The sequence below is a fragment of the Oncorhynchus clarkii genome, chromosome 9 (assembly GCF_045791955.1).
Source record: "Oncorhynchus clarkii lewisi isolate Uvic-CL-2024 chromosome 9, UVic_Ocla_1.0, whole genome shotgun sequence".
Classification (NCBI taxonomy): domain Eukaryota; kingdom Metazoa; phylum Chordata; class Actinopteri; order Salmoniformes; family Salmonidae; genus Oncorhynchus; species Oncorhynchus clarkii.
This window is the reverse complement of record NC_092155.1, coordinates 39,160,768-39,175,142: the sequence shown is the minus strand read 5'-3', so window position 1 is coordinate 39,175,142 and position 14,375 is coordinate 39,160,768. Positions and strand designations below refer to the sequence as shown.

The 14,375-nt window shown below is 42.7% G+C and overlaps 1 protein-coding gene across 5 annotated transcripts in view; it reads right to left on the bottom strand.

Moving 5' to 3' along the window:
- LOC139416277 (IQ motif and SEC7 domain-containing protein 1-like) overlaps window positions 1–14,375 on the bottom strand; it is a 192,965-nt gene that overhangs the window by 52,983 nt on the left and 125,607 nt on the right. The window contains exon 1 of one of the 5 annotated variants that reach the window (XM_071164743.1): window positions 13,637–13,686. The exons of 3 other annotated variants lie outside the window; for them this stretch is intronic. In XM_071164743.1, coding sequence (XP_071020844.1) covers window positions 13,637–13,671 — 35 coding nt within the window. In that variant the 5' untranslated portion in view covers window positions 13,672–13,686. Of the gene's footprint in view, window positions 1–2,091; window positions 2,354–13,636; window positions 13,687–14,375 lie in introns of those variants that run through there. One more of the 5 variants, XM_071164747.1, reaches the window with a different exon arrangement.

Below are 14,375 nucleotides of genomic sequence, written 5' to 3'. Positions count from 1 at the left end.
ATATACATACACACAGTGGCAAGAAAAGGTATGTGAACCCTTTGGAATTACCTGAGTTTCCTACATAAATGAGTCATACAATTCGATCTAATCTTCATCTTAGTCACAAAAATAGACAAACACAGTGTGCTTAAACTAATAACACAACTTATTGTATTTTTCTTGTCTATATTGAATACATAATTTAAACATTCACAGTGTAGGTTGGAAAAAGTATGTGAACCCCTAGGCTAATTACTTTTTCAAAAGCTAATTGGAGTCAGGAGTCCAGTAACCTAGAGTCCAATCAATGAGACGAGATTAGAGATGTTGGTTAGAGCTGCCCTGCCCTATTAAAAAAAACACTATTCACAAGAAGCATTGAACGATGTGAACCATGCCTGGAACAAAAAAGACCTCAGAAGACCTAAGATTAAGAATTATTGACTTGCATAAAGCTGGAAAAGGTTACAAAAGTATTTCTAAAAGCCTTGATGTTCATCAGTCCACAGTAAGACAAGTTGTCTATAAATGGAGAAAGTTCAGCACTGTTGCTACTCTCCCTAGGAGTGGCCGTCCTGCAGAGTTGACTGCAAGAGCACAGCGCAGAATGCTCAATGAGCTTAAGAAGAATCCTAGAATGTCAGCTAAAGACTTACATAAATCTGTGGAACATGCTAACATCTCTGTTGACGAGTCTACGATAAAACACTAAACAAGAATGGTGTTAATGGGAGGACACCACGGAAGAAGCCATTGCTGTCTGAAGTTCTCAAAAGAGCACCTGGATGTTCCACAGCGCTTCTGGCAAAATATTCTGTGGACAGATTAAACTAAAGTTGAGTTGTTTGGAAGGAACACAACACCATGTGTGGAGAAAAAAAGGCACAGCACACCAACATAAAAACCTCATCCCAACTGTAAAGTATGGTGGAGGGAGGATCATGGTATGGGGCTGCTTTGCTGCCTCAGGGCCTGGACGGCTTCCTATCATCGAAAGAACAATGAATTCCCAAGTTTATCAAGATGTTTTGCAGGAGAATGTAAGGCTATCTGTCCACCAATTGAAGCTCAACAGAAGTTGGGTGATGCAACAGGACAACGACCCAAAACACAGAAGTAAATCAACAACAGAATTGTTTCAACAGAAGAAAATATGCCTTCAGGAGTGGCCCAGTCAGAGTCCTGACCTCAACCCGATTTAAAATGCTGTAGCATGACCGAGAGCGGTTCACACCAGACATCCTAAGAATATTGCTGAACTGAAACAGTTTTGTAAAATTCCTCCTGACCGTTGTACAGGTCTGATCCGCAACTAAAGGAAAAAAAAAGTTTGGTTGAGTTTATTTCTGCCAAAGGAGGGTCAACCAGTTATTAAATCCAAGGGTTCACATACTTTCCCCACCCTACACTGTGAATGTTTAGACGGTGTGTTCAATAAAAACATGAATTGTTTGTGTGTTATTAGTTTAAGCAGGCTGTGTGTCTATTGTTGTGACTTAGACGAAGATCAGATCAAATGTTATGACCAATTCATGCAGAAATCCAGGTAATTCCAAAAGTTCATATACTTTTTCTTGCCACTGTATATCGCATTTATTTTTGGGGGGTGAAATTGGTCCACCGGCCAACAAAAGGGGTGGGGGGGGGGTTGCCTGCCGGCCACCAGTTGCCCTTACCTGGTCTACAGAAAGAGAGACAGCAAAGGACAGAATAGCCACAGATCTACAGGGCCAAACATGTCCTCACAAACCATCTCTGTTCAGACAAGAACACACACTTATGTTAAATAAACGTATGCACATACACACAAAACTTCTCTCCCCCTCTATCTTTTTCTCCCGCTCTCTTCTCTACCTCCAGGGGACATGCATCAGCGTGACCATGACATCAGACTACAGAGCAGAGAAGTGGAGCCGGCACTCCGGCGTACCGTTCGATCCATTGACATGGCAGCCTCTGCTCTCAGCTGCAGCTCTGGATCCATTGTCTGCATCCCTCCTCACTGCCACACACGGACACCGCTTATACCCCACTACTGCAGCCAGGTAGGTACTGCAAGCAACCATCAAACACACACTGACAGCAACAGACAGACATGTGCCCACCTACCTGAGCCTTCATATATCTGCCACCTCTGTGTCGAGTGTCGAGGAGAGACAGAGACAGAGAGAGTTCAGGTGGAGCTGAGAGCCCCTGCACTATAAGGCAGGCTCGTTGATCTATGTAGAGCTGAGGTCGATAAACAGGCTGCTAAGCTAGCAGAGGAGAGGTGGATAGAGGTGGGATATAGTGCTGTAGTGTAGGCTGCCTGGGGTTAAGAGACATGGAGCACCAGGCAGGAACCTCTATCGGACTGATTTATTCTTTAGTCATCAGCACATTCCCTTGAATGTCAATGAAAAGGAGAGTCTCTCCCTGCGCCCTCCCCCTAACCGCTCTCGTTCTCGCTCGCTCTCGCTCTCGCTCTCTCAGCTGCTCTGTCAATCTTGCCTTCTCTCTCTTTCTCAGTCTACTTTCATACCACCATCTTTCTCTCATACACTCAGCTGTTTTATCTCTCCCCTTCATCCCTCTCTCTCTTTCAGTGCATTCATTCAGCTGTGGCATTGATCTCGGGCACATTGGGGACGTGTCTGTCCAGAATCAGTTTGTTGCAACACTGTTTCCATGCCTCTCTCGCGCTCTTTCTCCACTACACATGACAGGACCAGAGGGGAAATCTGATCTTTGTCAGACAACACTCTGAAACAACTGTATTATAAATTTATACTGACTGAATCTGGACTGACTCCTCATACTAAATAATGTATTGCAATCTATATTGGCTTATAAAATAAGTTAATTATATTAACTGGTTTGACTCAAACCACTTCTGTAGCGTATGAATGGAAAGGAAAAACTAATCCCTGCATGCGATTGTATAATCTGAAACGGAAACCATGGACATCGCTAGCGGAAAACGTTGTCAGTATCATCCGGCTTCCAGGAAACCTCCACCTCCCCGTCTTTCCTCTGGGCCTTGTGTCCTGTAAAGGCCTCGCTAAAGCTCCCTAGCCCAGTCCTCTGACTCTATGCTGGGCCAGAGACCACAACACTGTGTCTGTCAGCACCTTGTGGAGCACAATAGAAACAGCTCTCTCCATGGAAGGCTCCGTTAGTCCAGATTCCAGTTACCACAGGATTTACCTATTGTAAAATAGCTGTACTGTAAAATGTTATTTTTTTTGTATTTGTATGAAGCAATCTTGGAAACCCAGAATCAAATGTTGCGTAACTGCGTCAGCTACTAGATACATGTCAAATCGAATGGCTCTAAACTCATCTACGTCAATTTCAACCCAGCATTAACCTGGGTCTAGAACATCATATTCATATCATATTTCTTCCAACACGGCTGCCTTACAGTATAATGCTGCCTTTTTTCTCTTTCTGCTCCCAGCAGGCAACCCCCACTTTCTCTGAACAATAGTAAGTAAACGTTAGTTATAGATCTCTATAGAGACAAGCAGTAATCAGATGGAGGAACCGCTGGAGAGACGCCAGGTGGAGAGAGAGAGCGAGAGAGAGAGAGAGCGAGAGAGAGAGACAGAGAGAGAGAGAGCGAGAGAGAGAGAGAGCGAGAGAGAGAGAGAGAGAGACAGAGAGAGAGAGAGGGGAGAGTAGAGAGCTGAAGAATACTCTGAGGGAATACACACAAGCCAACGGCTCCCCACATCCCCTCATCTCTTATTTCTCTGTCCTCAAATAGTTAACAGAGTGGAATACTTGTCTAGTTGTTTGTTAGGGTAAAGACATCCCACATCCTTTCATTTCTCAGGTCTCTGCCCTTGGGGAGTTCACAGTGGCATACTTGTCATCTCGTTTTTTTGATGTTGTCTGGGAGTTAGTTAGTTTATCTGTCTTGTTAGTTAGCCAAGACAGATAAAGGGCTGTGCATCTCTCCTTCACTTACTACAACTAAACACCAAAGCAACTGTATGGGTGGAGACTTAAGAGCTACTGTATGAAGGGACTTGGTTTGGGAACATTTTAAGCTGTGGATGGGGACTCCGGTCCTCTTTCGTAAAAATGTTCTCACCAACAGATGGAGCCAGTGCACAGCAATTCAGTACCAAAACCATTCTGTGATTTCATTTGACAAGTGAGTGAGTAAAAATAGCGACTGCACTTAATGAAGGAGAATGTGAGCGAGAAAGAGAAGATGGAGAATATATATAGTGTGTTTGGGGATGAGCAGGAGTGAGCGGAGGAATAAGATTCTCTCTCTGGGGAGCTCATTTGGGGATTGTGAAGCTGACAGTAACAGTACTGTATAGAGAGAAATGGTTTGATTTCCAAGTCCAATACCAAGACAGGGGAATGAAAGACAGAATGACATGTTTCTGAGCCAATTACGGTCTCTGACTGAAATATTTGGCAATGAATCCCACTACAGTTGTTAAAGATCTTTCTTTAGTGTCATTTTGATGACAGAGAGCAATGATGGAGTAAGTCCCCATTATACTTAACTACGATGACAGAAACATCCATAACATATCCATTTTCCTATGGAATACTCGGTCCTTGAGAAAAATATCTACAGAGTAAAGAAAATAACCACTGCGAAAACATGTTCAGTTGAAATACATGTAAAAGCCTCACTGTGTCAAGACGGCTTTGTTGGAAATGTGAATGACTGTCATTGAGAAAAGCCCCTCCACGGTGAGGACCTGTGCACGTGAGCAGTGCATGTGAGCAGTGCACGCTCATCATCAAACGCTGATGGAACTACTGCACGCAGTTGTCACGGTAACAGAAAAGGCTGACAGAAGAAGTACTTCCTAATAATTGTCAAAGAACGATTTAGGCCTGAAGGCCAAATCAAATGAAACGCAAACGAGCATTGCTTTCGCGTAGACGTGAGGAAAAATAGACTTGGTTTCTAATTTGAAGCGCACGCCGCTTTGACGGCGTTGACGCTCACGGCTCGTCTGTTTTCTGTCATTCACTACGGTGCATTCTTATTCCAGCGTGTACACGCTCGTTTGCTTGTTTGTTTGATTTGGCCTTAACGCATAAAATGCCCTAGAAGGATAAACAGTACACTTCAATTATTATTTACATGCAACAGTCCCAACACTGTAATTTCTCACAGAGGCAGGTACTAATTTAAAGATGTGGGGATCCATCCATGGAGATCAAACAGTAGGCTTTGAAACCATGCTAGTCAACTGATTATACTCAGCAGTGTAGCTTTAGGGTTAGTTCATGCCCAAAATAATAAATGGCACAACTTGTTAATATTTGTATTTTGGCTCCCCATTCGCTGCTGCCAAAGCAATTTATACAATTTTAAAAACATTACAATACATTCATAAAACACTGTGTGCCGTCAGGCCCCTACTCCAAAACGACCACATGTCTACAGTATTAAATCTATGTGTATGTATAGTGCATATGTTATCGTGTGTGTGTGTGGATGCCTATGTTTGTGTTGCTTCACAGTCCCCGCTGTTCAATGAGGTCTTTTTTTAATCTGTTTTTTGAAATCTAGTATTACTGCTTGCATCAGTTATTTGATGTGGAATAGAGTTCCATGTAGTCATGGCTCTATGTAGTACTGTGTGCCTCCCATACTCTGTTCTGTGTGCCAGTAGTTTAGACAGGCAGCTTGGTGCATTCAACATGTCAATACCTCTCATAAATAAAAGTAGTGATGAAGTCAATCTCTCCTCCACTTTCATCCAGGAGAGATTGACATGCATATTATTAATATTAGCTCTCTGTGTACATCCAAGGGCCAGCCGTGCTGCCCAGTTCTGAGACAATTTTAATTTTCCTAGGTTCCTTTTTGTGGCACCTGACCACAAAAAAAGTTTGATGAAGTAGTCCAGTATTCTACATCAATAGGTCACAACAGGATAAAAAGCTACAGAATACTTTAACAGGGCAATCAATAGTTGTAGTCTCAGAGGATCGCACTCGGTCTAAAAAATGTCATTTGCCAATTCTATGAATGAATGGGGCGTAAATAATGATGATCCGTTCAGTTATTTGATGACCTCCAACATGTGGACTATACATCTATTAGCACAGGATCCATCATCAACCGGCTCTGAATAATCTTGGCCTATGAATTTGTAATGCTTCAGCTTTAACCCAAGGCCCAGGGTAATTGATCTACTGTTCTCTTGTACAATCTCTCAGACAGACAGAGCTGAAAGCACTCCGGTGGCCCATTGAGCTATTTTATAATATTTCACACACACACACACACACACACACACACACACACACACACACACACACACACACACACACACACACACACCTTCCAAAATTTGGTTGCTGGCCCATGTTGACTCCAAATCAATGCAAGCTTTATTTATACAGCACATTTCAGACGTGGAATGCAACAGTGTGCTTTACAGGGAAAGAAAACACTGAAAATAAAAGCTGAAATATTTACTACACAACAATCATCATATAAAAAAAACTTATGAATAACACAAACTGAACATCTAAAAAGCACCCTAAGAAAAAGCTAAACTAAAAAGATGTTTTAAGATCTCCTTTTTATACAGTATGTCCACAGTTTCGGCACCCCTCAGGTTCTCTGGCAGACTATTCGAGAGGCTGGGGGCAAAACTAAAGGCTGCCTCTCCATACCTCTTGGTCCTAGGCTTTGGGTTAGTTAAAAGGTCAGTGCCAGAGAACCTGAGAAACCTACTGGGTACATAACTAAAAAGCATGTGACATGTAATGGGGCGCACAATTGTAGATTGAGTTATAAACCAATAGAATATTTTTTCAATTAATTCTAAAACTCACAGGCAGCCAGTGCAGAGACCTTAAAACCGGTGTAATGTGTGCTCTCCGTCTGGTCTTGGTCAGTACCCATGCTGCTGCATTCTCTATGTTTTGCAGTTGACCAATGGTTTTCTAAAAAGCTATTTTGGTCACATTCCTAATGTGTGATTTGAAATTTTGTTCAGAATCTAAAATAACACCTAGGTTCTTTATTACCCATGAATTCAAATGTGCAGCTAGATTCTCTCTGTGCTTTGGCTCCAACAATAAGTACCATGGTCTTGTCTTGATTTAGCTAGTGATTTAAAATCACTAACTCAGTCCAATAATTTATCCGTGGAGCTAAAATCCTCTGGTGACACAGAAATTAAAAGTTGTGTATTGTCTGCGTAGTAGTGAAAATCAATGCTGTGCTTTCTGATAATGCTGCCAATGCATAACATATATAAAACTGAACAGTACCGGACCCAAAATTGAATGATATTTATGTTCAACTAGGCTGACAAAAAAAAATATTGACCAGTTAAATAGTTCCTAAACCAATTTAGAACTGGATCGGAGAGGCCAACTCACCTCTCCAGTCTGTCCAGAAGGACATCATGGTCGAATGCAGCACTTAAATCTTAGAGTACAAGGACAGAGAGCTGTTTGGCATCTGTGTTTGCTCTAAGACAATTTACCACATTAACTAAGGCTGTCTCTGGGCTGTGTTGGGCACAAAAACCAGATTAGATTTTTTTTTTTTTTAAATACAGTTGGCACTTAAAAAATAATTTAGCTGATTGAACACAAATTTCTCCAGAATTTTGCGTACGAATGGAAGATTGGAAATTGGCCGAAAATGGCTAAGAGCTGAAGAATCTAGATAACTTCTCTTCTTTTGCTTAACCCAGTTGTGTCAAATTGGCTGGATGTCCTTTGGGTGGTGAACCATTCTTGATACACATGGGAAAATGTTGAGTGTGAAAAACCTCAGCAGCATTGCAATTCTTAACACAAACCGGTGCGCCTGGCACCTACTAATATACCCTTTTCAAAAGCACATACATCTTTTGTATCGTCCATTCACCCTCTGAATGGCACACATACACAATCCATGTCTCAACTGTCTCAAGGCTTTCTAAAAATCATTCTTTAACCTGTCTCCTCCCTTTCATCTACACTGAATGAAGTGGATTTAACAAGTGACATCAATAAGGGATCATAGCTTCACCTGGATTCACCTGGTCAGTCTATGTCATGGAAAGAGCATGTGTTTTGTACACTCAGTGTATAGCGTTTTGGAATGAAACTCTTCACGTGCTCCTACTATGTACAGACCTTACACACACACAAACACACACCTCACTCACATCATATCATTCAAAGACAGATAACGAGATAAAGAAGATGGCAACCTTGTGATTCTGCAGTAGAGCTAAATTGGTAGCTAATTCTGGCTAGAGGTAGTGGCACCGTACTCTTTGTGTGCATGTGTTTCGGGAGCGTGCGTGCGTGCGTGCGTGCGTGTGCGTACGCTCGTGTGGAATAAACCATATGGTGCAGTGTGTGTGTGAGAGCTGCAGTGCAGCAACATGAGCTCATCTATTCTCTCCTATCGTCCCCACCCCCTCATCATTACATAAGTTAATGCAGCACGCTCCCTCATTATCCACCAGGCAGCCACAGAGACGAGATGCTAAGGAATATGACATCAAAAGTAGGAGAACACAAGGGCTGCTAGAGAAAGATGCAGAAGAAGAGACGGAGGCAGTGCCTGCCTTTGAGCTACAGCAGTTAGATTTACACTGATCATGCAAATAGAAGTATATGCAGGAGTCAATGTACATTGTGGCATTTCTTAGTGTATTCTGGCCACCAACACTAGAATACTGTGCCGAAAGTGAAAGTGAAAGAATGGGGATCGTGTGAAAGAGTGAAGCTTCACTGCCGTAGCAGAACAACTTCTGATGTATTGTGAAAGAATGGGGATCGTGTGAAAGACACAAGAGATTTCAACAACTCAGACGATCTTAACCCAATAACTCCATCAGTACTCATTAGTTAGGGGTAAATCCATTTGAATTCAATCACTTTTTGACAGCAGCCCTTTTGTTTTAAACAAGAAGTGGTCAGAAAGTGGCCCTGAATGCCAAAAACATTCAGATGAAAAGTTGACCCATTTTGCATACCCCACCCTACCATGTCTTCATCATGGGAAAAGAACGATTGAGTTGGATATAATTTAAAAGCTTACAAACAGGGTTGTCAAACTATTTCACAACATGCTCTTGTAACACAGGGTGGGTGACGTTGCGATCATTGAAATATAATTCATAGAATGGGCCAATCCCTTCAAACCACTGCAATTTACCTGATACACCATTGAAATGTAAATTGAATTGAAATTGTGCACTACATTTTTGTTGTTGTAGTGGGGACAGTAACATTAGTAATCTCAAAAAATGTCACTTTTGGGAAAATGTTTATATAGATTTTGACAATTTAAAAAGTATGCATTAAGGTGTTTGTAATAGAATAAATGTGGTAAAAATGAATGTAGACATTAATAAATGCATTCCAAAAATGTTTTACAATGGTGGGGGAGTGCCAAGATGGAGGCACGGTGGCTTCAACACAGTGCCCTCTATTAGTAATCTAGTGTATAAATAAATCATTGATCACAACACATGACCAACTGCAGTGCACAAGGACCATTCTAAGAATTGATGCTCAGCAATCACAGAAAGGGCTATACTTTTATGCATTCAGTGTTCAAGGTGCAGTCTACCCTCTGTGAGTAACACGTTTAAATTATTAAGATGTGGACACTCACTCCAACATTCAATAGAGCTAAAGAACGGCACACACACATAGCCAACAGTAAAGGGACTTACTGTAGTCACACAAGAAAACATCTAGAGGATACAATATATACTGTGTAAATTCCAATTGAATACGCTCACTTTGGGTGCAAAATCAATTATGAACACAGGTGAGTAAACTTGTGAATTTGTGTGTATGTGTGTATGTGTGTGTGTGTGTGTGTGTGTGTGTGTGTGTGTGTATGTGTGTGCGTGTGGTGTGTGTGTGTGAGAACGACGCACTACTTTCAACATGATCAATCAATACTTCAACAAATACAAATATCAAACTGTCCAATACTGTTTGCAGGAAAACAACCACACTTCAAAATGGCAACAACTGCTCATTACCATCTCCCTCAAATGGCATTTCTGACCAAAACGATTTCCCCAGACATGTCTAAGCTGTTCCACACCAGAAGGGAACTCACCACAGTGGGAGGACACGTCATGTTACAGCTTTTCCATTACACACGTCTGTCTCCTCTCTGCCCAGAAAAGATCTGTCAACATAAACCCAGCGTACCAACACAGGGACCAAACGTGCAGAATCCGGAGTCTCTCTTCTCTGGGTCCAGACGAAGGTCAAGATGCTGTTTGTCAAGATGTCCAGTTTAAGTCAGAACATCTTCAGACCAGGTCCACATTCTGGCCTGTACTTCCCACGGGCTGGGTTAGTCCATTTGCTCTTCCTAGAGTCTATCATGAGGCAGGGTTGTCACAACAACCCCGGTTTCAGCCTATTCCACCCCAGTGTCGACACAAACAACGTTACAGACACGGACATGGACACAATGACTGACACAGACACAGTTGGAGATGCAGGAAGTGTATGAGACTACAGTAGACTCCACTGGATTTCACATTCAGATGAAACCCAACAGCCTGATCTCTTGTTTTTCCCTCTGGACTGGGGACGGGATGCAGGAGCGTTCGGCACCAGAGATGCTATCCAGACACACACATACACAGTAAATAAGTCATGGCTGCTGTGATCCACTCCACTCGCTGCCCTGGAATACGGATCAGATCAGGTTGCTTTGCTTCTACTGTGTCATTTCAGCCGCTCTCACTGTCAAACAGTCAGACCATTGTTTTCAACAACTCCCTCAAAAGCCTCTTCACTTCAGACAGTCTAGCTAGCCTTTCTTGCAAAACAACCTTTTCTTCCTGCCAGAGACTAACTCCACTTGAACGAGACACCTGTGAAAGCTTCAGAGTCTGAGATTTTATCGGAGGAGACAACTCCGGGAGGAGGCTGGAAAAAAGTTGAGAAATGAAAACTTTTCAGAAGCACAGTGTGTTTTGAAGAGACAGGCATTTTACTCCTGGGTCAGTCCATGTCTTGTGAGGGAGAGATAACAGTTTATTTAAAATCAGCACAACTGGGTTCAGAAGATGGATGACTCAGAAAAACACAGAAAGGTGCAAAGTCAGGAAGAAGTAAACGGAATAAGCCAATCACAACACAAGCCTATTAAAGGTCCAATGCAGCCCTTTTTATCTCAATATCAAATCATTTCTGGGTAACAATTAGGCACCTTACTGTGATTATTTTTTGACCATTTTAATTGAAAACAAAAATAGCTTCTTAACAAAGAGCAATGTCTCAGGCAATAATTTTGTTAGGATTGTCTGGGAGTGGTCTGAGTGGGGAGGGGGAAACAGAACATTTGCTGTTATTGGCAAAGACATTTGGAACTCTCTTATTGGTCTATTAACTAATTGGCCATGGCTACGGATACAGAGTTTTCGCCCACACCCGCCCCACCGGATCATATTCTGCTCATGTGTTATTTTATGCACACATTTGTTTTTCTAACGTAGCTGCTGCTCACACTCCCGTCGTGATTCTCTCTTTTCTCGCCCTCTTCTGAGCCATGATGATGTAGCCTACGCCTGTCTCTGCCTCATATTTCTGAACAACTGAGAAAAAAATAAATAGGCCTGCGGCGATGTGAATGATCATTCCAAAACATATGTTATGAAGGCTACAACCGTCTCTGTCGGTTGTCACGGATATTGCAGTTGCACAAACAGGACGCAGACAAAACTCTTAGGAGAAAAAAAAAAAACGATCAGCGCTGGCTAATCTTTATAGTTGCTGCCGTATTGTAGTTCCTCAAAAAAAAGAGCAGTACTTAACGGCCTGTCTGCTTCCTGCGCAACTTAGCCAATGTGTGCAATGATGGTGGAAAAAAAAACATTAAATCTATGAGGATTCTGTGTTATGCACTATAGCCCGTTACCATATATGTGATTGAATATTATCTGCTGTTGGCTTGTGTAGATGTATGTGTTATGCAACATAGCTGACTTGAGACATTGTTAACAGTTTCAGGGCCATGGGCCTTTCTCATGATGGAAAAATACAGAATAACATGAAGACAGGAACTGTGCAATGAGTTGGGGGGGCACATTCAGAACGTAGTGTTGCGAGAACAAACGGTCTTTTGTTAGATAACAGGAGCCAGGTGCCTGATAACTGTATATTCTACACAACTACAACGACTGACCGCCGGAGAGCCCGGGGGATGGGACCAGCTCTGCGCCAACAATCAACGATAGGCTGGGTGAGTCTAAACCACGCCCAGTCTTTACTCTGACAGGCCGGCTCGGAAGCAGAAACTACTTCTGTCATCAGAGTATATTATAATATCTTTGTCAGGAACAAGTCAGTTCTCTGTTTGCCCTGCGAGGTGGGACAGAGAGCCGTATTTACGAAAATTGCATTGACCACTTATTGCTTAGCTAATAAAAAATACATAGTATACAATTCGGTGACTCAGTGTCATATTTATCCTGATACCAGATTCGATTGACACAACCCTAACAAATCGCTAATAAGACTGTCTGTCCTGCTGCGTTCCACCTCTGGGCAGCCGAGGGTGTTTCCAGACCTTTGAAAAAAGTCTGACAAATGGGCGAGATCATTATGCCATATATGCTGATATCGTGAGTAAATAGCTGCATGCAACTCAGCAGCTAAGAAGAACATGAAATCGCTAGACTGCCTGTTTGTGTTGTGCTTATGTTTGCAATACTGACAATAAAGTTTCTACGAACATGCCAATAATGTATTTTGTGTAAAACATCTAAATAGCTGCATGTAGTCTACTAGCTGCATTATGCTTACTGAGGCATGAAATGCAATAGTTTGAACAGTTGTGTGTACAACATAAAGTTTGTAGGCTACACCAGCGACCAGACAAAGGCGATCAAGCAGGGGGGCGCGGCGGGAGCTGCAGCAGCGCACTCAGCACAGCAGCTACTTAGGCAGCGGAGTGGGCAATCAGCTACGTAAAAATATATATATATAATATATATACACACATGCGCAGAAATATCCATATTTTTAGCCTGGCCAAATTGGGATAGAGAAACTCTGTATCCATAGCCACTCCGTAACTATGATATCACCAGGGAGGCCAAAATTCCATTCTACTAAAACAGGCTGACATTTCATGTGGTCTTATCAAACAACTCTTACACAAAAAGGCCATTAATCATTTATTCCAACCTCATAGCGTGGAAATGTATATAAAATTACAGGAAAAAAGGTTTTTCCCTGCACTGGGCCTTTAAAAATAAGATTTAAAAAAAATATGTAGTTAGACCCAGATCATGTTTATCTAACACTTTGTTCTAGGGACATTCAGGAACAGATTTGCTTCTTTGAATAAAATGTCCTCTCATATTCCAATTTACCCCACAGGACTACCTGAGACGAGCCCTCCTCCTGTGGATTGCCTCAAAATTTGAACACATCTTCATTTCCAAATGAATGATTGGGTTACTATGGGTATGTAAATGCAAAATCTAGGACACGTTGCATTGCTGCCACTCCTACTGTCTATGTGTGGATTTAGCCTGACACTGACGATGATACACTTCCAGGGTATTGAATATGTAACATTTCTCCAGGAGTGCTTCCCTCTCTCTGGGGCCCAGTCAGAAGTGAACCAACGCGTGCGGTCTTTTACCAGACCAGGCAGTAGGAGTCATTACAGATCATCTCCTACCTTACTGTTCGGCTTGAAATGCAGTACTTCCACATCACATTCCACGCGGCAGTGACATCACTGCAGACACCAGACACGCAGGGGAAAAAATGTGCAGCATGGAACACGCAGGGAGGACGTTTCAAAACGTCCCAAACGCACCAAACTGTGGCAACTCCCCCTATAACAGTCAGTGGTGGGACACACTGTACCAACTCCCATATACTAGACCACAAATTACACCCCGCAATCCTTTACTTTCCATAGAAAAACACAGAATTCTTTCTCTTCTGGCTCCAGTTTCTTCAGCTGCGCCTCTTAGAAGTTCCCTGTCCCAGTTTATCCTGCCCGAGTCCACACTCAGAAAGTTGCTAAGACTAGCAAGTTCGCCTGATGACCAAGTTAGGTAAAGGCTCAGTACAGTATATGTCTAGGCTAACAGATTAAAACCGTCCCTCCTCGTAACAAAGGCTCTCCACCCACACTGTGAACTACTACACAACCCCTCCCTCTCTCCTTTCTCGGAGGACACCCCTTCTTTTTCGTTCCTTACAATGCACCCTAACCCATCTGGCTGGGACTGCCTGTGATAGCCACTGGAGGTGGGCTAGGCATGCCTGTGTGCTGTGCCGTGTATGTGCCTGTGGTAATACATGGGCCCATATCCAAGAACGACAGAGCTCTCAATGGGAAGGCCAAGCGGGGGGAGGGTTAGCCCCAGTTCAGCAGCTGGGAGAGGCTGTTTTGAGTTACTACAGCG